General features: G+C 41.1%; 1 protein-coding gene across 1 annotated transcript; it reads left to right on the top strand.

The window, feature by feature from the left end:
- The first annotated feature begins 1,570 nt into the window (after positions 1–1,570).
- Positions 1,571–21,257, top strand: LOC143849391 (xanthotoxin 5-hydroxylase CYP82C4-like). The gene is made up of 2 exons (XM_077358399.1): positions 1,571–2,641; positions 20,518–21,257. Exons 1-2 carry the CDS (start codon positions 1,703–1,705, stop codon positions 21,136–21,138), a joined length of 1,560 nt encoding a protein of 519 aa, XP_077214514.1. The 5' UTR covers positions 1,571–1,702; the 3' UTR covers positions 21,139–21,257.
- The last annotated feature ends 767 nt before the right edge of the window (positions 21,258–22,024 follow it).

Genomic DNA, 22,024 nt, shown 5'->3' with positions numbered 1-22,024 from the left:
TGGGCCATAGCCTAAATAGGTTATGGTACAAAAATCATTTCCATAGGATGATACTAACCCTCCAATCTGAATGTTAGAGGTTTGATCCTAACCCTCTATAGATCGGAGGGTTAGAATCAACCAATGGAAATAATTTTGGGGCATAACCTATTTAGGCTATGGCCCATCTAATGGACGGTTTGGATAATCCTATGGTGCGGAACATACCGTACTTTTTATAAAGTGAGGAGTTCCCTCGTAAAAAACACTAAAACAGTAGTGCTGATAACATTCTAAAAAAAAATAAAAAAATACAGTAAAAATGCGGGTGCCCGCGGGTTGACCCGACCCGACCGGTGTTTTTGCGCGTTGGGTCACCCGCGGGTTAGATTTTGACGGGTCACTAAAATTTAGACCCGTGCCCGCAAATTCGCGGGTGGGTCGGGTCAACCCGCGGGCACGGGTCGCCTTTTGCCAGGTCTAAAAGAGAAGTGTGGGCAAGAATTTATATGATGGGTGGCCTTGAAAACACGTGAAGTCTAAAAAGAGTAGGTATGGCGCACTTTTTTTTTATGATCCAAACCGTTCATCTGTTTGGGCACAACGCAAATGGGTTGTGCCCCCAAAATCATTTCCATAGGATGATCCTAATCCTCCGATCTGCTGAAGATTCCATAAATGATTTTTGTAAATCTCCTTATATCGGAGGGTTAGGCTCATCCCATGGAAATGATTTTTGGGGCGCAACCTATTTACGTTGTGCCCAAATAGATGAACGGTTTGGATCATAAAAAAAAAGTGAGCCGTACCTACTTTTTTAGACTTCACGTGTTTTCACGGCCACCCATCATATAAATTCTCCTAAAACAATCAAGTCACTTAGCTTCTGAAAGATGCTCTATAAAATCAAGTTGAAAAAACCAAGTCGTAAAAGGGCATCATTATCTTGCTTTTAGTTTTGAGTGTTTACTCAACACTGATAAAACAGAGCAACCACATGTTAATGTACTGTTTTTCTACACCTGAACCATAGCCACATCTTCGTCTATGATTCTTACCTTCCAATGTGATATAACCATTGGTTTTAAATTTCGACCGAAGTCCGAAATTTCGGATACCGGTGGGGACCGAAATCGGAATTTTCCAAAATTCAATTTTTCACAATTTACCAAATTTCGGTTTAATGACTTTTTTTTTTTTTTAAAGTGTTACAAAATTTCGGCTGAAATTTTGGAATTTCGGTCCGGAATTTGGAACCAAATTACCAAATTTCGGGCCGAAATTTCGGTTTTTGGTGGGTCCGAAACGGTTACCGAAACCGAAATTTTAAACCATGGATATAACCATATAACCCACCTAACAAATGAACATATTTTCTTGCCCTCCCCGTTAATCTTTGACCCGACAGTGACAAAACAGAGCCACCACATGTTTATGTACTGTTTTTCAAGACCTGAACCATAGCCACATCTTCGTCTATGATTCTTATCTTCCAATGTGATATAACCGTACACCTAAAAAATGAACATATTTTCTTTCCCTCCCCGTTAATCTTTCACCCGACAGTGACAAAACAGAGCCACCACATGTTTATGTACTGTTTTTCAAGACCTGAACCATAGCCACATCTTCGTCTATGATTCTTATCTTCTAATGTGATATAACCGTACACCTAAAAAATGAACATATTTTCTTTCCCTGTCCGTTAATCTTTCACCCAGCTATGGATTTTCTTCTCCCACTGCAAGCTCTTACTGGGTTTATTGCCTTTGTTATTTTCTACTATCTATGGATGGCAAGGACCAAGACTAACAAGAGTAAGAGCAAGGAAGCTCCTCAACCAGCTGGAGCATGGCCTATAATAGGCCACCTCCATCTCCTCGGAGGCCACAAGCCACTGTTTCGAACATTTGGAGACATGGCAGATAAGTACGGCCCAGCCTTCATGATACGCCTTGGAATGCGTCGCGTACTTGTTGTGAGTAGTCCAGAGCTCGCAAGAGAGTGCTTCACTACGAATGACAAGGTTCTTGCTAGTCGCCCCAGAAGTGCAGCTGCCAAGTACATGGCCTACGATCATGCCGTCTTTGGCCTCGCACCATACGGGCCCTATTGGCGTGAGAATCGCAAGATTGCCACCCTCGAGCTTCTATCCAACCGCAGACTTGAGTTGCTCAAGAATATCCGAGTCACTGAAGTTGATTTATGTATTAAAGAGTTATATAAACTTTGGGTGAAGAACAATCAGAATCCAGTGAAAGTTGATATGAAGCGATGGTTCGGAGACTTTACTTTCAATGTGGTGGTCATGATGATTGCCGGAAAACGATATTTCAGGGATGACGCTTCCGACATCGACCATGATGCGAGGCGATTTCAGAACGCAATCGATCAATTGATGCATCTGTTTGGGGTCTTTGAAGTGTCGGATGCACTTCCTTTTCTCGAGTGGATGGATTTGCAAGGGCACTTGAGAGTCATGAAGAAGACTGCTAAGGAACTTGATTCTTTCCTTGTAAGTTTCCTGGAGGAGCATCGCTGGAAGAAACTCTCCGGCGAAGCTGAAGGTGATAAAGACTTCATGGATGTGATGCTTTCAATCCTAGAAGATGTCCAGTTTCCCGGCTATGATGTTGATACGGTCATTAAGGCAATGTGCCAGGTAATGATGTCTACTAAGCCACAACTTTTATTTTGTAGTTTTTCATTTGAGTTATGGTATTGGGTTGTGAAAAAACCTTTCGGAAGCAACCTGCTTACTATACTGGTTTTTCTCATCGCGTCTACTATGGATGTAGGCTTTATGCCGAACCATGTGAATCTTTGTGTCTTCATGTGTTTGCTTGTGTATGTATTATTGTACACCCTTATCTGTTTTTCTAAGCTCATAACCCTCTTCAAAATCTGAATACGAAAATAAGCCCTAAAACCCCTTATACAAAGTGGGTCAAAACAAGCTTACCCAAACTGGGCTGAACTCAAATAACAGGCCGGGCCACTCCCAGGTTGAATTCAAGACACCCAAGTCAACATATTGCCACTCATAAAATTAGGCATCCGACACACATCATTCTTCCTATGTGCTCAAGGATAGCATCAAGCTAGGGTTGACAAACACCCTTCAGATCGGACTCACGCATGTCTAGGTAACGATCCATTTGGATCCCTTATAAGTTGGATTTTATTGGTTCGGAGGGCTTCTGGGATCCTAATTTCTGAGTCCGTGTCACGATCCTTTTCTAATTGGACCATCCATTGGAATGTCATGGGTCCTTCTTACATGGTACACGATTAGGGCATAGGGTTAGGAGAGGAAAGAGCAGTAAGAGAGACTGAAATAATCATCAATATAATGTGTGAAAAAGAAATGCTGTTTGTATTTTTTATTATAATTTTTAATGTTACTGAAATACCCTTATAAATATGAAGGGTTTTTTTTTTTCATATATGGGCACCAATTATTTGGATTTGGAACCATGTTGTGCCTACACCTAGGTCACGATCAAAAATAATTTCGGGCCTTAGTTAGGATATGGATGCAATGGACACAAATCATTGTGCCCTAATCATGTCCATTAACGTTCTGATGTTTTGGCTCGATGATCTTATCTAGACGGATCACATTGTGCACACAGGGACTATTAGATTCTAATAGTACGATAACTCTGCGCCACATTCAGATCGTCCAAGGATGATCAGATCTTTGTCAGGTTGCGGCTTTGTGCTGTATTCTGATTGTCCAACGAAGATCGTATTTTTGTCGTTTAGTGGCCTTGCGCCATATCCTGATCTGCCAAGGACGATCTGATTTTTGTTGTTTAGTGGCCTTGTGCCATATTCTGATCGGCCAACGACGATCGGACTTTTGTCGTTTAGCGGCTTTGCGCCATATCTTGATCGGCCAAAGACGATAGGATTTTTGTTGTTTAGTGGCCTTACACCATATCCTGATCGGCCAAGGACGATCCATTTTTTGTCGTTTAGTGGCCTTGTGCCATATTATGATCGGCCAAGGACGATCCAATTTTTATCGTTTAGTGGCCTTGCTCCATATTCTGACTGGTCAACGACGATAGGATTTTTGTCATTTAGCGGCTTTGCACCTTATTCTGATTGGCCAAGGACGATCTGATTTTTGTCGTTTAGTGGCCTTGTGCCATATTCTGACCAGCCAACGATGATCGGACTTTTGTCGTTTAACGGCTTTGCGCCGTATCCTGATCGGCCAAGGACGATTCGACTTTTGTCGTTTAGTGGCCTTGCGCCATATCCTGATCGGCCAAGGATGATCCGATTTTTGTCGTTTAGTGGCCTTATGCCATATTCTGATCGGCCAACGATGATCGGATTTTTGTCGTTTAGTGGCCTTGACAAACTACTCTGCTGAGTAATTTTTTGTCCTTTTCTGCGTGGGGGAGGTGAAACGAAGTGACTTTTCGTGAACCAAGCCAGCCATTAATGGTCTCTGGCATTGTGGGACATGTGGCATTGTGGCGTTGGAAAATGTGAAGAGTTGTCAGTGCAGCTTTTGGCTATAAAAAAGGGGGAGATCCTTTTCATTTCTTCATTCTTTCACTCAGCCTCTTGCTGTTGCTATGGTGTTCATATCGGCTGTGTTTGTTCTTCCTGAGTTCGGGGTATTTTGATCGGTAACTTCTCCCTTGTCTTGCTTAGTTCTTTCGTTTTTGTGCTTTTCGTCCATGTCTAGTAGTCATAGTACAAATACCCATGTCGAGTCTGGCTCTGATTCATCCTCGGAGGGATCTTCTTCATCCGGTAGTAGTTCTAGGTCTAGATCCTCTGAGAGGACCAGATCTACCTCTAGGGTTCCTAGTGGCCAGACTATGGCTGATCAGAGTCCTAGGGGAAGAATTCCCGGTCCTTATGTTGCTGTTAGAGATCAGAAAGTAGATATCGTGGATGACGATCCTATCTTAGATCTGAGTGTTTCCCCCGATCTGGTCATTTCCCCTCTTGATGAGGGAATGGATCATGATTCAGATGTTGAGTTAAGAAGCCATGTGCGGGGGGCTTCAAGTTCGTCCGCCATGGACATGGTTGTTGAAGTTATTGCAGAGAGGCAGATGGATGCCGATATTAAACATCATAAGGTGGCCCTTAAGGAGTCCAGTACACTAGCAGAGTCTAGGTTAGACTTCATTAGAGACAGGTTTTGCATCCCTGAGCGGTTCGACTTACGACCGGCATAAGCAAGCGACCGTGCTCCCAACGAAAACGTGGACGTGTGCATCTACGAGGATTCCCTTAAGGCCGGGTTTAGATTTCCCATTCATCCTTTCATGGCGGAGGTGTTATGTTTTTATGGTTTAGCTCCATCCCAAGTGGCCCCGAACTCATGGAGGATTATAGTTGTCTTCATGTATGTGATGAAGGAGAAGCTGGAGAGAGATCCTTGACCGGATGTGTTCCGTAGGTGTTGTAACCTCACTAGGAATCGCTCGGATAGCTGGGTGTACATTAGTCAGCGTGCTAATGTGAAGTTCATAGTTGATTTACCAACCTTGATCCACGGTTGGAAAAATAGGTTATTTTATGTGAGTTTAGACAACCCTGGTCAAGACGAGAGATGGGAGGTTCCCTTAATGTGGTTGCTTGTAGATACGAAGATGATGAGCAAGAAGCCTGAGTTGTCGTGGGGGGGGGGGGGGGGGGGGGACGAGGCAACCGTCAGAGCTCTCGAGGCGTTCCTTCAAAAGGATGGGCCGATCTATTATAATGATTTCAATAATGAAGAGGTTCTGTGTCCTAGGAAAGGGTCCATGCCCCACATCGCAATTGGTATCAGACTGGTGATGGGAGCCAGAGGTGGTCCTGGTTGATCGGATGTAAGAGCGAACTTTTGGCACTTGTTGCACTTTTTAACAAGATCCATGGCGTCCTTCCTGAGAGTGGACCAATACAATCCCCTCAGAAGGATCTTCCGAATCAGTGCTTTTCGTCCGAGGTGTTCGCCACAAACTCCCTCATGTACTTCTCGTAGGGAGTATGTAGCATCGACGGGGTGGAGGCATTTCAGATAGGGTCATGTGTAGGATCTCTTGTACAGGTTTTTGCCATCATAGGTGAAACGAGATGCTCTCTGCATCACTGTTCGTGCTTCTTTCTTATCTTCCGGGAGTTTCCCGTCGTGGAGATATTGGATGATTTCATCCATCCAGCATGGTTCCCATTCTATCTGCCTTAACTCTTCGAACGCTGTTTCGATGGAGGCCTTCTTCAAGTATTCAACACATATGCTGCCCAATGCCAGGTATCCCGATGCTACTAGTCAGGATAATGCGTCCGCCTTCGCATTTTCTTCCCGAGGGATGCGCTCTATCTCAAAACTTCAAAACTGTTTCACGATATGTTGGACTCTGGCCAAATATTTAGCCACTCTTGAGTCCCTTGCTTCAAACTCGCCCTTCACTTGACTGACGACCAACTTCGAATCACTGAAGGCCTTTAGTTGATCTGCATGTACCTGAACTGCTAGAGTCATTCCTGCCATCAATGCTTCATATTCTGCCTCGTTGTTGGACGTGCAGAATCCGAACCGGATGGTGTATCCAGTGATGAAGTTATCTGGTCCTGTCAAGATGAGGCCAGCTCCACTTTCTTGTGCATTGGAGGAGCCGTCTACATAGAGTTCCCATATATTGTTCGGATCTTACCCATCGCCATCGCCTGGACCAGTAGATTTTTCGAGGTTTGGTGCTTCTTTTCCACGCCCTTGCCCCCAGGAGTAGTTGTGTTATCCCTGCCCGGAGGGTATTGCAGGCTTTCCGCGTCGTCCATACGTTCCTGCCTCTCAGGTGTAGTTGTGTTATCCCCACTTGAGAGTTGTTTAGGATTTTCTTGCTTTTCTTCTGATTGCCTGGGTTGAGTGCATTCTACTATGAAATCAGCAAGGACCTGAGCCTTTATCGTTGACCGAGGTAAGTACCTGATGTCAAACTTAGTGAGTTCTACCGACCATTTGACGAGTTGTCCGGATGTGTCGGGCTTGTGTAGAATCTGCCTCAGTGGTTGATCGGTCAGTACTTTGATCGTATGTGCCTGGAAGTACTACCTTAGCTTCCTTGCTGCCATTACCAGTGCATATGCTAGTTTTTCCATTCGAGTGTATCTTGTTTCAGCCTCGTGCAACACTTCGCTGATGTAGTATATCGGTTTTTGCTGTCCATGATCTTCTCGAATCAAAACTGCCGATAAGGCTACAGGGTTCACTGATAGATACATCACCAATTCCTTTCCTGGTTCGGGCTTAGTGAGTAATGGAGGCGAAGAGAGGTATTGGTTCAGCTCTTCAAATGCTGCTTGGCATTCGACTGTCCAAGGAGCGGTCTTTATTCCCTTGATAGCTTGAAAGAATAGAAGACATCTTTCTGCGTATTTTGATACAAATCTACCCAACGTTGCGACCATTCCCATTAGGTTTTGTATTTCTCGGATTGTAGCAGGAGGGGCCAAGTCTATGACAGCTCGAAATTTCTCTGGGTTGGCCTCGATCGCTCTCTGGCTGACCATGAATCCCAGAAACTTGCCGACTGGGACTCCAAAGGCGCATTTTGTTGGGTTTAACTTCATCTTGTATTCCTTTAGGACTTAGAACGTTTCTTCGAGGTCTGTGATATGATCGGCTACCTTCTTGCTCTTGATAAGCATGTCATCTACATATACTTCCATGTTTCTACCAATCTGATTCCGAAAGAGTTTGTTGACTAACCATTGATAAGTGGCCCCAGGATTTTTGAGACCAAAGGGCATCATCCGATAGCAGTACAACCCCTGATCAGTTACGAAGGAAGTTTTTGGAATATCTACCTCATACATTCTAATCGGGTTGTATCCTGAAAAAAGAGTCCATAAAGGTTAGCAGTTCGTGGCCTGATGTGGAGTCAATAAGCTGGTCAATCCTCGGGAGACGGAAGCTGTCTTTCGGACAGGTCTTGTTTAGATCGGTGAAATCTATGCAGATCCTCCACTTTCCATTGGATTTCTTCACCATTACCACATTGGCCGGCCAATCAGAATATTCAATTTCCTGAATGAAATCTGCTCGGAGTAGCGTTACAACCTCTTCTTTGATAGCTGCTTGCCGCTCAGAGGCGAAGTGTCTCTTCTTTTGCTTGATTGGTTTACAAGTTGGGACTATTCTGAGTTTGTGGACACTGACCTCTGGATCAATGCCTGGCATATCGGTCGGAGTCCATGCGAAGACATCGGCATTGCTCCTGAGAAATTGGATCTAACGACGATCCTATTTGCACGGTTTTTCCAGTTTGATCCTCGTGTAATGGGATTTGAACAAGTTCTTCTGCTTCCTCATTGACGATTGCCTGGGCTTCATTGCGGAGGTCTAGCATTTTGACGGGCATTAATTCTGACGATCTCTTTCCCCTGAGAGCAGTGGCATAGCATTTTCTAGAGCGAGTTTGGTCGCCCTTTACTTCGCCGGGCCCTCTCGAGGTTATGAATTTCATCTTTTGGTGATAAGCTGAAGGTATTGCTCTCAGCAGATTCTATCCGGGTCTTCCCAAGATTGCGTTGTATACGGAAGGGGTGTTTACTATCAAGAAGTCGATCATGGCTGTGGCTCGTGGCGGTGCATTCCCCATGAGGAGAGGCAATTCTATGGATCCTACCACTTTGACGACCTCCCCAGCAAATCCATATAGTTATGTGGTGGAAGGTTTCAGGAGATCGTCCTTGATCCCCAACTATTTGAGGGCGTGATAGTATAAGATATCGGCGGAGCTTCCATTGTCGACCAAAATCTTTGGTGTTTCAAAGTTGGCGATCGGCATGGTGATGACCAGTGCATCGTTATGTGGCAAGATAACATCATTCAAATCAGCGTCGGAGAATGAAATCATGTTCTCGACTTTCAACTTCTTGTCAGGAACATGAACAGAGTTGACTTGGCGAGCATAAGCTTTTCGAGCAGCTGAGGAGCTACCCTCAGCGGTTGGCCCTCCAACTATGGTCGTAACGACCCCAGCTCGTTCAAAAGATGGCTTTATTCCTGGAGGACTTGCTGGGGCTGGAGATTTTGCTCGTCTTCCCTCGACGGGGACCTTTGAGGACTTCCTCCTCTGGGTAGAATGGGCGCTCTGGGTTCTTTTCTGTCTTGGTCTCCATCCTTTTCATATTTTCTTAGATACCCCCGCTTAATCAACCGTTCGATTTCCTCTTTCAAGTGTCGACACTCGTTGGTGTCGTGCCCGTTGTCCTTGTGGTATTTGCAGTATTTGGTTTTGTCTCTCTTGTTGCCTTTGCTCAACATCTTGGCTGGCCATTTGAGGAAGTCTTCATCCGTTATGGCTGCTAAGACTCCGGCCCTAGAAGTATTGAGTGGGGTATAGCTCTCCTCTCTTCGAGGTGGGCTTCTATCCTTTCGGGGTGGCCCATCTTCTCGCTTGTTCTTTTGGTTTGATGCTTGTCCATTTCTGTCTGATTGGCTACCATGCCTATTATTCAGGGCAACCACTGTGTCTTCCATCGAGATGTATTTTTCCGACTTTGCAATTAGATCGGCTAAGGTGGTTGGTGCCTTCCGCGCTATTGATCGTTTGAAGTCATCTGACTTGGCTCCTGACAACAAAGCATTTACGGCTACTGATGGGTCCAAGTTAGATATCTGCAAGGCTTCCTTGTTGAACCGGCGTATAAAATCTCTCAAAGATTCATCACGTTCCTGCTTCAGCGCCATGAATGATGCGGCCGTCTTCTTGGGTCGACGACTGCTCATGAAGTGCTGAACCAAGTTGTCCGCGAGGTCTTCGAATGAGTTAATGGAGTTCGGCTTTAGGGCTGCATATCAATGTAGACACCCCATTTTGACCGTGCCCTAATCCCTTCATTTTTTAGTAAAAACCCATCAAATCAGTGAGGTAGGACCCCAAATTTCACCCCAAGCTAGCTTAGGGCCCCACCAAGGTCCCTGCAAAATTTTGTCGAAATCCGAGCACGTTTGCCTAGCAAACGAGACGAGTGGGAACCTTAATGTAAACCAGAAAAGGGGTGTGAATTTATCCTGAGAGGGGGCGAATTTATCCTAGAAAGGACAAATCTGGGCCGAAAAATTCCGCGCTCCCATAAAATCTGTAGCGCCAATATCAATTTTGAAAATGCCTATAAATACGAAGCTAAAGCTCGTTTAAAAAAAATTGATTTAAGTTTTTCTTAATCTGAAAATCAGAGAGAGCGAGAGAGTGAGAAATCCCCCCAAAATCCGAAACCCTAAACCGTGCTCTTCTTCTTCTCCGGCAAGGCTCCGGTCGGCATCCTCTTGCTATTCATCTTCTTTATTCTTCTGTAGAACCTTAGGTTCTTCTCCATATCCTTGTGTCAAACTCTAAATCTCAGATTTCTAACTCTTAACCCTAACCTTTTGTGCTAATCTCCAGTCAGATCTCGACAAATCTCCGGCCATAGCTCCTTTTTCTTCCATTGTTAACTTTGCTTCTTCTTTTTTTCCTTTTTCTTATGATCTCAAATCCTAGATCTATTATCTCTCACCTCTAAACCCTAGATCCAAACCGCATAACTGTTTAGAGCTCTAGCTCTGATCTTGAATCCTTCAGATTCAACTCATTTGTTTAGAAAGCTTAGCATCAGCAAAGAAACTCTTCTCAGCTCTCAGAAGTTCTATTATTTCTAGTTTTTTAAAGAAAAGAGAAGCTTAGTTCAGGTAAGTTTTCACAAGTTCTAGATTTCTTCTTCAAATGATAGTAGTTTAAAAGCTGGAGATAATTCCGCATTCTGAGAAGTTTTTTATTCGAGCTATATTTTGGATTGATGAAGAGGTGTTAAGAATGATGCCTTGTTTAAAACATATTAATTCAGTGGATCAACGATTAAAGGATTTATATCTGATTTCAATCTTTTTGTTTCTTTCCATTATTAAGTGATTTATTATGAGTAAGACTTTTTGTTAAAAATAATATGTGAATAGTTCTTAAAACTGTAAGATTTATTGTACAGAAAATCTTGTTAATCATACTGTTCAGATCTTAGAATAATTTTGTCTCCTTGTTTATAATTCTCTGTAATTTTTTTTATAGTTCTGGCTTGAGTTTTTGATGCTATTAGAATGGAGATTAGTATAAGATGTTCCCTTGGAAATCGGTTTTTCATTAAGTATCTTGAATTTTTGATGAATGTGTTGCTTGTGGTAATTGAGAAAGGTTTGCTGACATTATAGAACTGAAGTGGAAATATATTTTTTTTTATAAAAAAAGAAGATATCTAGATGTATATGTCATGAAGTTTCAAGATCATAATTTGCTTGTAAAAGTGTCATGAAGAATACATTTGATTGAGAAGTAAGGGATAGAGTGTAGGGAAGTGTTTTTTCAGCTTGGGGATTTTGGCACTATCATATATAGGGAATTTGCAATAATCTGGATAACTTTTCTTATCTCTTGTCATTGATTTGTGAGTTATTAAGAATAATAAGAAAAATTCTTGTTTCGTTTGGTTGTAGCTGATAGTAAGGCAATAAGGATTTCTTATTTTGATCAAAAGGTAAGTTGGGTTATTATTGGTGTTAAAAGCATGATAGTGCAGGTATGAGTGCTTTCAGCTCTTGAAGTTATATCAAAGTAGTGTCACTTTCGTATTGTCTTAAAATGAATATCATGATGGCATAAAGAAACCAACAGTTTAGTATCTTGACATTGTCATTATGAGAATTACTACAGATGAGATTTTCTCATGATTTGGTTTTGTCTTAGTCTCAGTAATCACAGTTTTACATTTATTCAGTTTATATGTTTGGTTCAGAGTAATGAAAATCCTTTCATATTTTACCATATTTCACAAAAAAAGAGAGAGGGTAAAACAGTTTTTCTTTTATGTAGTATGTACATGTAAATGTATGTGTATGTAGAGCGTGAACTTATGCATTAATATGGTAATAGAATATGGTAGAAACAAGGAAGAAGATCAAAATGAAAATTTTCAATTTCCAGTTTTTCAGAATATAGTGCTGGAAATCTGAATTTTCATATTTTTAGGGTGCTTAAGCTTAGAATTATCCAAATATACAAACTAGGAAGTTGTAGATCTTTTTCCATAGATAGGAATACATATAAATTTTGTTAAATTTGGATAAGAATTGAGTAATTTATACTCATTTCAAGTTTCTATTGAAAATTAGGTTCAAATGGGTGGTTTCTTGTTTGCCGGCCACATACAGTCGGAATTGGCCGGAGATCCAAACTTAAAAGTTTTAGGGAATGTTTTTAAAAATAATTCTTATGTTTTGTAAAACTTCCAATTCTAAGTGCATAAGGAGCTACACTTAATTTGTATTTCTAACATGAGTGGAAGCCCACTTTTCTGACAGCAGGGGATGAAAGATAGATTCTAAGGTAGCTGTTTGGAAGATTTAAGCATGTGTGTTGTTTAGAAGGTCTAGAATGTTTTAGGAAGAGTTTTTTTGCTAAGAGTGGGGTGTAAAACAGGGCGTCAAGGGGCTGATTGTTATCAGTTTGGAAGATTGTTTTTAGAGGCTGAGAAGGTGATGGAAGGTAGGCTAATGGAAAGGAAAATAGTGGGGTGATCAAGGGGAAGTTATATTTGCAATAATGGTCACTATGCTTGTGTAGGTGTTCTGCTGGAAATATGAAATTTTAGAATTTGATGTTTAAATTGCTAAATTCATATCAGGGAAAGTTAGTAAGGGAGACATTACTGAGACTCAATTCCCTTTTTTTTTTATGCTCATTCATGTCTATCTAAGGATTGTTGTCTGTAGTTCCCAAGTATTCAACTTGATATGTAAAAGGTTTAATCCTCATCAGACTTTACACACCCAAACTTCATTTTTTTTATTCTGTGTGTTTGAACTGCCATATACTTTTCTGTGTGTTTGAACTGCCATATACCATATGCATATTGTTCATTGGACATACGTGCTAAATTGTTTTGAAGGTTTATGGATCTTTGAGAATTAAAATGTAATCTGTTGTTTCCCCAAGGTGTGAGTGAAATTACAAATTGAGTAGTTTTGAACAAGTAACCAAAAATCATGTTTTTTGTATTAGTTGCCATACCCCTTTGAACTTGAGAGCTGCCTTTAAAGAGATAAGGGTATTAAGTTGGTGTTACATCCTATGACAAATGCATTAGATATTTTTTTAAACAAATGATTATGCTGACAATTTTTGAATTGCCTTTTCATCATCACTTAATGTATTCAAAGTTATGTTGGAGTGAGCATGTTTTGAAGTATACATAATTTGTTTTACTCTTTCCAGTTGATGCGTTTGAGCTGAAACACAAGTTTTGAATATGTTTTTGAAATGACTCAATGGCAGGTGTACAGAATTCACTTATTTTTTCTTATTCTTTTCCTTTTTCATGAATAGAGGAGAAGGTCAAGCCACCTTTGGCTGTGATTTCATATTAAGACGATCTCTATACCCTTGTTTGTCATAGTTTATAATTTGTTCTTGTTATAAATGTATGCTCTATCAAATTTGAATTCATGGGGTTAAATACTCTAGGAGGAATGTGTTCAGAACTTTGTAAAAGATAGGTACGAGTAGATCATTTCTATTTCTGCTCATTAATCCGTAGAGAGTATCTATCTGATTTTTGGTCATAGCCTCTTTAAGTCTTTCATTGGGTTCCCTGTTTGGTTTGTTTTGATTTAAAAGAAAAATAAAAATAAACAAAGAAGCCAAAACAGGGGATCGAATCTTTATACTAAATCTGGCTCTGTTTTGATTGTCGGTGCAAATATTTACACTCAAAGAATATTTTGGACAGAGGTTAACCTTTGGATTATTCTTGGGTATTGTCTTAAATTTTGTCTTTAATATGTTGCAAAGAATTGAGGTCATATTATCATTCTTACTTCATGATGGTACATGATTGTTGATAAAATCTTTGGAGTTGATTTCTCTCAAGAGCAGTTTAAATAGTAGAAATTGAAAGGGGTTTCGAGTAGCTATATAATGGATTATTGAGGATTTGCTCTTCCTACTTCGATTATAGTGGTATCATGTCTATTGCATAACACTAATATCATTTTACACAGAGAAGTAATATCTATCATTATTTTATTTTTTATGGTGACTTTGTTCGCTGACCATTTTTCTCACTATGATTTATATGTGGATGACTATCAATAGTTAATGCTTTGTAAGTCATTGATATTAACTTATTGTTTCCTATTGATTCTATTTAGATATTTCTATTAACATGAAATATATATGTGCATTTTTTCCAATTTCTAGGACATTATGGCTTAACTTATGCATGTCTTTTTCCCATTTAGAGTTATTGATATTTTTTATACTGTTTAAGCTATAAAGTGGATTTATTTCATTCTATCATTGATTAAAACTCTTTCGATTTTGTTGAGTTATTAAATGAACAGAGAAAGTGAAACAAGTCGAATTTAAGTCATCCTTTCAAAATAAGCAATTTAAATGCCAATGATTTAAATATTTGTCCCTTCTTATGTTATTTTCTAGTATTGTTTGAGCAATCCTTTCTTTTCCTATATTTTTCCCCTAAAGTTGAGATCCACTCTTCTCATATTCTTTGGAAATTATCTGTCGATCTTCCTTCATTTCAAGGACGATGAAGGCGTTAGCCCAAGCCCATCCTTAGAGGAATTTACCGGATCATGGTAGTACCCTCTTTCCTTTTCCTTCCTCTTCTTTAGGTAGAGATTCCCCAATCTTTTTAGATGCCCTTACACTTTAAGTAGCCTATCCATTGCAAGGGCGATGAAGGCGTTAGCCCAAGCCTATCATTAGGAGACTTGCTCAGTCCAAGTAGCACTCCTCTCTTTTATTTAAAAGACTTGCTTAGTCTTTTAGATGTATATCCCTTAAGACATTAGGTTTTCCTCTATCATTGCAAGGGCAATGAAAGAGTCATCTTGAGCATGGAGGAGACAGGCTATGTCTCATGTAGAAAAATCAAACATTTTTAGGAGACAAGCTATGTCTTGCGTAAAAATGTCACACCATTTAGAGAGACATACTTTGTCGCATAGAAAGTCACAAATTTAGGGAGACAGGTTATGTCTCATACAGAGAATGTTCTATCCTTTGGAGACAACCTTTGTCTCATTAGCGAGTCATATATAGGAGACTGTCCAAGTCTCAAATAGAACATCCCCAACTAGTTGAAGACCACCTCGGTCTATTAGTTGCCTCTCCTTTCATCATTGCAGGGGCAATGATAAGAATACTTGGAGCCCACCTCTCTTTTAGGAGACTTGTCTAGTCTTATTAGCACATTTCTTTGTCTCCCCTTTCTCTAAAAAAAAAATGCCTTGTTTAGATAGCACCCCCTCTTAGAGTCATTAGTCTAAAAGAGTCAGTCTTCCAAGAGTCTGTCCTATCATTGCTTGCAAGGTATAGGATGCTGTCCAACCCTTCTAGAGCTGTGATTCTGTTCTTTCCCCTGCAAAGCATAGGATGATGTCCAACCTTTGCGGGATATCAGGAGTATGTCCTACCCTTATGATGATAGGATTCTGTCCTCTTGTGTTAAAAACTCAAAAACATTCAAAAATTTCAAAAAACATCAAAAACATCTGAAAAACCAAAAATCTCAAAATGTCAAGAGTCATAGGAGAGTAGTTAGAAAATTCTGTTCCGAACTACGTTGACTTGATCTCTTTCCACAGGGTACGTAGTACAGCTTGGGATTCATATCCCAAGTCCAGCTAAACCTTTAAAAAGTAAACATTTCAAATCTTCCAAAAATATAAAAATTCTTCAAAACCTTTTCAAAAAGATCTTCCCCTAGAGTTAGAAGTCTGTCTTAGCTGTTTGGGATGTTTTAGAGTTAGGAGTCTGTCCTGATTTGTATCGATATGGTGTGTCATGTCGTGTGAATGTCCCTAGAGTTAGGAGGCCTCGAGTTGATCGGTTAGAAATTTAGTCGAACTGATGGCTAGACTAGGAAGCATATTGTCAGCCCATCGTTTTCCTTAGAATGCACAGCCTAGATACACATAGGATGTAGGGCCCACCTGGATTAGCTTAAGGCTAATCAACTTGCATTAGTTAGGGCATATAGAAAGTCCTAAAAATTACAATTCACTTGACTTTAAGCAATCGTACAAAAAGCTTTAAAAACCAGCCGAGTCTAGTTGATCGAGTCTAGGATAGCGGTTCTACATGGTTAGGCATTGTAGTTTAGAATAGGTCATCGAACTACGTTGACTCTGATTCTTCCTGAGGCCGGGATACGTAGAGCAGCCAGGGTGGATGGCCATTCTAGTCCGAGTCAAGTACTGCATTAGAGTTTTAGGATTCATTTTGTCGAATCATGTTAGAATTGAATTGTGTCGTGTGTTTTGCTGTGTTTTCTTGCTTTCATGTACAGACCCTATACTTTTATCTGTAGCATGCATGTGTTTGCACACCAGAACTTAGACACCAATTAGGTATGACACTCATAACCTAGCTATTCTTAGGCGACACTACTTTCATCTATTTTGTGTGTGCTTATTATTCCTCCGAGACATGCATGATTAGATAGACGTCTTCTTGGAGATATGTGTTCCCATTTCACATGACTTTCGCCCAAAACTCTTCAAAATCAATAAGTAAATGGCATAAGAGACCAGGTGTTTGCACTTCGGCGGATGAGGTGCTCTTCGGACCTTCCAAATTCGTAACCAGGCACGAACCTTCTTTTATATGTCTGGTTATCCGTTGCAACAGAGCATAGTATGGGATCCAGGGCCCACTTCCTTGGATGTCGACTCTTCTTTGTTTAATGTACGCCTCGAATCTGGGCTAGTCTCCGAATCGAGAGGTGTCTCCCTTTGTATCGCCACTCATGCTGTGAGAGGCACTTCTTTCGAGAGTTCCTTGGTAGAACTCTCCATTCACGTGGATGATCTAGAGACTCGTGTGGGGGCCCGTCCCCCGCCTCTCTCGGATCGGGGTCCACAATTAATCTCTGGCAGCACCTACCAGAGTGGTCGGGAATGCCCTGCATAAGAATCTGTCTGAGACCCTATGCAACAACATCATCGTTGTGAAGGTCTCTAGATGGTCCACATGATCGGTTGTTCCGTCATATCGTGGGGTTGGCAGCATTTGGAAATCTCAGGGAGTAGGTGCATTCAAGATGTCTTCTATGAATGGAGGTTTGTTATTGAAAGCCTTGAGGTCGGGATTCTTATTGGCTCTGGCTAACTCTTTGATTCGATGATCAATTTCCTCTAGTTTGTGTTCTACACGCTCGTCCTTTTTATCTTCTTTTCTCTCTGGGCACCTTTTATGTTCTTACACGGGGCTAAAAGTGGAGTCTGATCGACTCTCGGACCTCCTCTTCCTCTCTTGGAGCTTCCTCTGGCTTGAGATATTCTTTAGTCCTGGGTGTCGGTTCACCGATCTCGATCAGTCTCGTCGGTGATTTCGGCTTGGCGACGCAGATCGCTCTTTACGTTTGTTTCTACTCACCGAAGGAGACCGGTCACGACTATGCCTGGAATATTGGTTGGACGATTGTGGATGGGATTTGGAACAGTTACGTGGCTCTTTTTGTCCGCGAGACATTCCTTCCTTTTGCATGCTCTGCTCTGGGGATCGTGGACGCACCAGAGGAGGGTTGGTGAGAATCCTAACCTGCTTAGTCAGATTGAAGACTTGTTGTATCATTTGGTTGAATTGCTCCATTGGGAGCTGCATGACTGGTCCGGCCGACATGTGCTCTTCTAGCCCCTGATCCTCTGAACGGACCTCAACCACAACCTGGGAAGCTAGGTGTCTGTAGGGGTGTAAATGGATATTCGAAAATTCGATTACCGTCTGCATCCGAATCCGTTTAAAGCGAATATTATCTGGATCCGTTTCAAGCGGATATTATCCGAATCCGCTTGTGAGATATCCGGCTCTAAGCGGATGCGAATCTGGTAAATGGTATATCCGATCCGTTTAACATCCGAATCCGAGAAGTATATTCTTTTTATTTATTATTAATAATATCATTAATATTTATTTTTAGTAATGACACACTATCTTTTGTTTCTAAAAGAAAAGTGAATTTTCTTTTTAGAAAAAAAAACAAAAAGTGTTTTGGGTAGGAAATGAAGTAATCTCTCATTTTAAGGGCATTCTTGGAGTTTGACATGGCGTCTTTATGAAGCAACAAATGTGGGCTGTAGGATGAAAGAGACAAATGGGTGGTGGTGATTGAAAGAAGATGTCATAGTTTCTAGAGAATTCTAAAGCAAAAAGGCCATCTAGGTCATTGATGGTAAATGGATGGCTCAAATCAATTTCCCAACTTATGGTTATATAAAAACCCAAAATGCAATTAAAAGAGGGGACTTCTAAGGTTTACAAAGAGAAGCAAGTGAGAGGAGAAATGAGGAGACCGAGACACCATCTTCGGCATTCCTTGGTGCCTCCAACCCACCAAAATCCACCGCCGCCCCTCTCCACCTTCTCACAGCCACCTCCATCACCGCCAGTCACCTTCATCTTTATCCCAATCTCCATCTCCATCCTCATTTCTCTTCATCTTTCACAATCAGCACTCCCACTTCCCCTGTTCAAAATAGCTCAAACCCATTCCATCATATACAAAAAAAAAAACCCAAAGACCACTACCAACACCATGATCCATCCCCATCGCCTCTTTCTCTGCCTTTGTTTTAAAAGGAAGAAGAGGATCTCATATATTTTAGTTTGAGAGTTAATTTTGTGAAGAGAAAGTAGAGGTCTGGTTTTAGGGTTTGGAAAATTCATTCGAGGGGTAAGAAGGAGAAGAAAGATAAAGTGCTGGAATAAAATGTTTGAATTTACCGGATAAACGAATACGGATAGTATCCGAATTCGAATAATATCCGGCGGATACGAACTCGGTAATAGATATTAAATATCCGTCAAATTCGAATCCGAATCCGAATTCGGATAGTCTATACTGTAATTGAATTCGGATATACCCATATCCGATTCGAATTCGATCCATTTACACCCCTAGGTGTCTGCTCTTAGAAGGAGTGCTAGGAAGCGGGGGGTCTCTAGGTGGTTATTGAGAGTGAGACCCTCTTCTTGAACCCGCACGGTTGCTCTTCCTGCCAGCCATGTGGGAGATTGGGGATAGCCTTTCGTGGTAAAAAAACAGTTAATGTGAGGTAGCAGTTCAGGAAAGGCAAACCTGATCGAGTTATGATTGGGTTTTTGGAATGAATGTTGGTCTGATCATCCAATAAAGGGGGCCTACGCACTAAGATGAGTCTTGCACAAGGTAGCGCCCGGTCAGAAGGCCAACTCGGGGGATAGTCCCCGGACGGGCCCTCCGATGCTTAAGTCAGTATATGACATCATCTATAGGCCGTAGAAAAATAATAATGAACAATGATTTCTTGGGTTTTGGACCCCTTACCTTTGAGCTTTTGATGGCTATTTGTAGTAGGTGGGTGCAGTTGATTTACCCTTTTGTCCCTTCGACAGGTGGCATCTCATGATTGGGTAGGGTGTGAGTTTTTCCCCTGTCTTTTAGGGTTAATCTTTTAATTGCCGCCTGTTGCGGGGATAATTAGGGTATATTGTTTGAGGACACGTGTGGCCCTTTGATTGGCGGTTTTAGGCCCCATCAAAGTCTGATACCACTTCGTCGATTTTTATGAACAAAAATACAAATCAAGAAGAGAATAAAAGAAGCTTTTTCTAGAAGCTAAGAACACAAGATACAGTGGACCATTTTTTTTTTCCTTTCACTTCTTTTCTTATCATCATTCCTCTAAAAAAGCTAATAACAATAGCTTCTAATAAATAAATTGTTGCCAAATGCAACATCCAGTTGTTTCACACTTTCATAATTCTAGTTAAACTCTAAAACAATTTGACTTGATAGACTCTTTTACCTATAAAATGGCTATAGGCAAGAAAACACACTTTTCATACGTCCAACACTTGGATAACATCAAACAGCTTCTAGATGATCTAAAAGATAAAGTTAGCTTGGATGGGCCCAGTTTCACTGGGCCCCAGTTTGAATTACGTATTCCCAGAAGTTGCCTTCTTTAATGTGAGCTTTTATTGGATGCCAGCTTGTAGTTGCACGTCTTTTCAAAAGCATATTGGAGCCCACCTTGCTCGAAGATTTTAACATTCATTTGGATGGCTCCCACCTAAATCTGTTGTGCCTCAAAAAATCATCTCCAAAGAGGACCATACAGATGTAGGACGTGACAGTATAAAAGTCAATAGATCAGAGGGAGAGATGGACTTTGGAGCCAACTTATTTATGTTGGGTCGGATCTTCAAGCAAGGTGTGTTCGACTATACTTTTTGAAAAATAAACACAAGTACCCGCGGACTTCTATATATATATACGGCATTCGTGCAGCCCTCCGTAACCAGGGTGTCACCCCTTGATATTTAATACAACAACAACGGACTTTATAGGATGTCAAGTTGCATGAAACTAATCCATATAGCCCAAAATATTTGCATTCTCTCTTGTGGTGTGCTCATTTGAACTTGTAAGTAATTTTAATTGTTACTGAATTGACCTCCCATTGCCAATCTTTTGCAGACTTTGATAATAGGTGGCGCAGACACCACGTCGATCACTCTAACATGGATGCTCTCTTTGTTGCTTAAAAATCCCCATGTATTAAAAAGGGCACAAGACGAGTTGGACCTCCATGTTGGAAATAATAGACAAGTAGACGAACAGGATATCAAGGACCTCGTGTACCTCCAAGCTATTGTCAAGGAAACAATGCGCCTATACCCTGCAGCCCCAATGGCAATACCCCACGAGGCTATCGAGGATTGCTACATTGGTGGTTTCCACATCCCGGCAGGTACACAAGTATTTGTGAACCTGTGGAAGGTGCACCATGATCCACGTGTGTGGTCGGACCCAGCAGATTTCCGACCTGAGAGATTTCTAACCCGCCACATTAATATGGATTTGAAGCGTCAGGATTTTGATTACATCCCTTTTGGGTCGGGCAGGCGATCGTGTCCGGGGATGTCGTTAGCTTTCCATGTCATGCACTTGATGCTTGCTCGTCTGCTTCATAGCTTCGACATGGTCATCCCCTCAAATGTGCCTGTGGATATGAGTGAAGGCATAGGCATCTCAATTACTAAAGCAACTCCACTAGAAGTACTCTTCACCCCTCGCCTCCCTTCCAAGCTTTATTAAGTAGCATAATTGTGGTGCCTGAACAATAATAGTTTGGATTCAGTTAGTTGGTGTATTTACTAGTACATTGTAGTATGTCTATAAAAAATGTTTGCTATAAATAAAAATTTTATTTCAAAGAGGGTACGCTACACAGACGACTAGTTGGTATTATGAAAATTAAAATTAAAATTAAAATTAAATAGAATTCTAGATTTACACCCAAACTCTTAATTACCCTTATATCTGATTATTTTTTAACCTAGAAAACAATGAAGAGTTGGGGCAGACATTAGAATTATCTAAATAAAAGAGGAGGTCATTTCTCCTAGCCTCATAATGCTAGATAGAAAGTGCATCGCCCCTACAACGGTACAATTATGCTTTTTAATAAGGAAAAATTGTCAACGGGTGACACGGAAATGATAAAATTGTGGATGGGTGACACCCTTTTGAAACCTTGTGAACGGAGGTCAAAACACCTTTTTTTTACATGGCCTTTTACCTAAATACCCCTCAGGGCAAAAATAACAAGTTAGAGTAGAAATTCCTCTCTCTTACTTTTCACGTACCAAATTTTACCGCCTATCTCCTGCAGATTTCCCCATTAACGCATGAAACCCACCGAGTGGAAGTAAAGGTTAGTAGCTTATTTACCCTCTTAGGGTTTGTGCTTCTATTAATGTGTTTGATAATCGTTATTGTGTATGAACCCTGTCTTTGTTGTGTGTGATAACCCTGTCTTTATTGTGTTTGATAACCCTGTCTTATAACCCTTTTAAAATGGTGGCTTAGGGCTTGTGCTTCTATTCCCTTTGTAACCGTTCTTATAGAGTTGCTACAAGTGAGTTGAACCACTTCTAGAGTTGGTACCCTGCTGATAGAGTTGCTACTAGTGTTTGATGAC

This window comes from Tasmannia lanceolata, unplaced genomic scaffold (genome assembly GCF_043159265.1).
Source record: "Tasmannia lanceolata isolate RefF3 unplaced genomic scaffold, GAP_Taslan_0.1 ptg000018l, whole genome shotgun sequence".
NCBI classification, from domain to species: domain Eukaryota; kingdom Viridiplantae; phylum Streptophyta; class Magnoliopsida; order Canellales; family Winteraceae; genus Tasmannia; species Tasmannia lanceolata.
The sequence above is the reverse complement of the archived record's forward strand: the minus strand, read 5'-3'. Positions and strand labels throughout refer to the sequence as shown.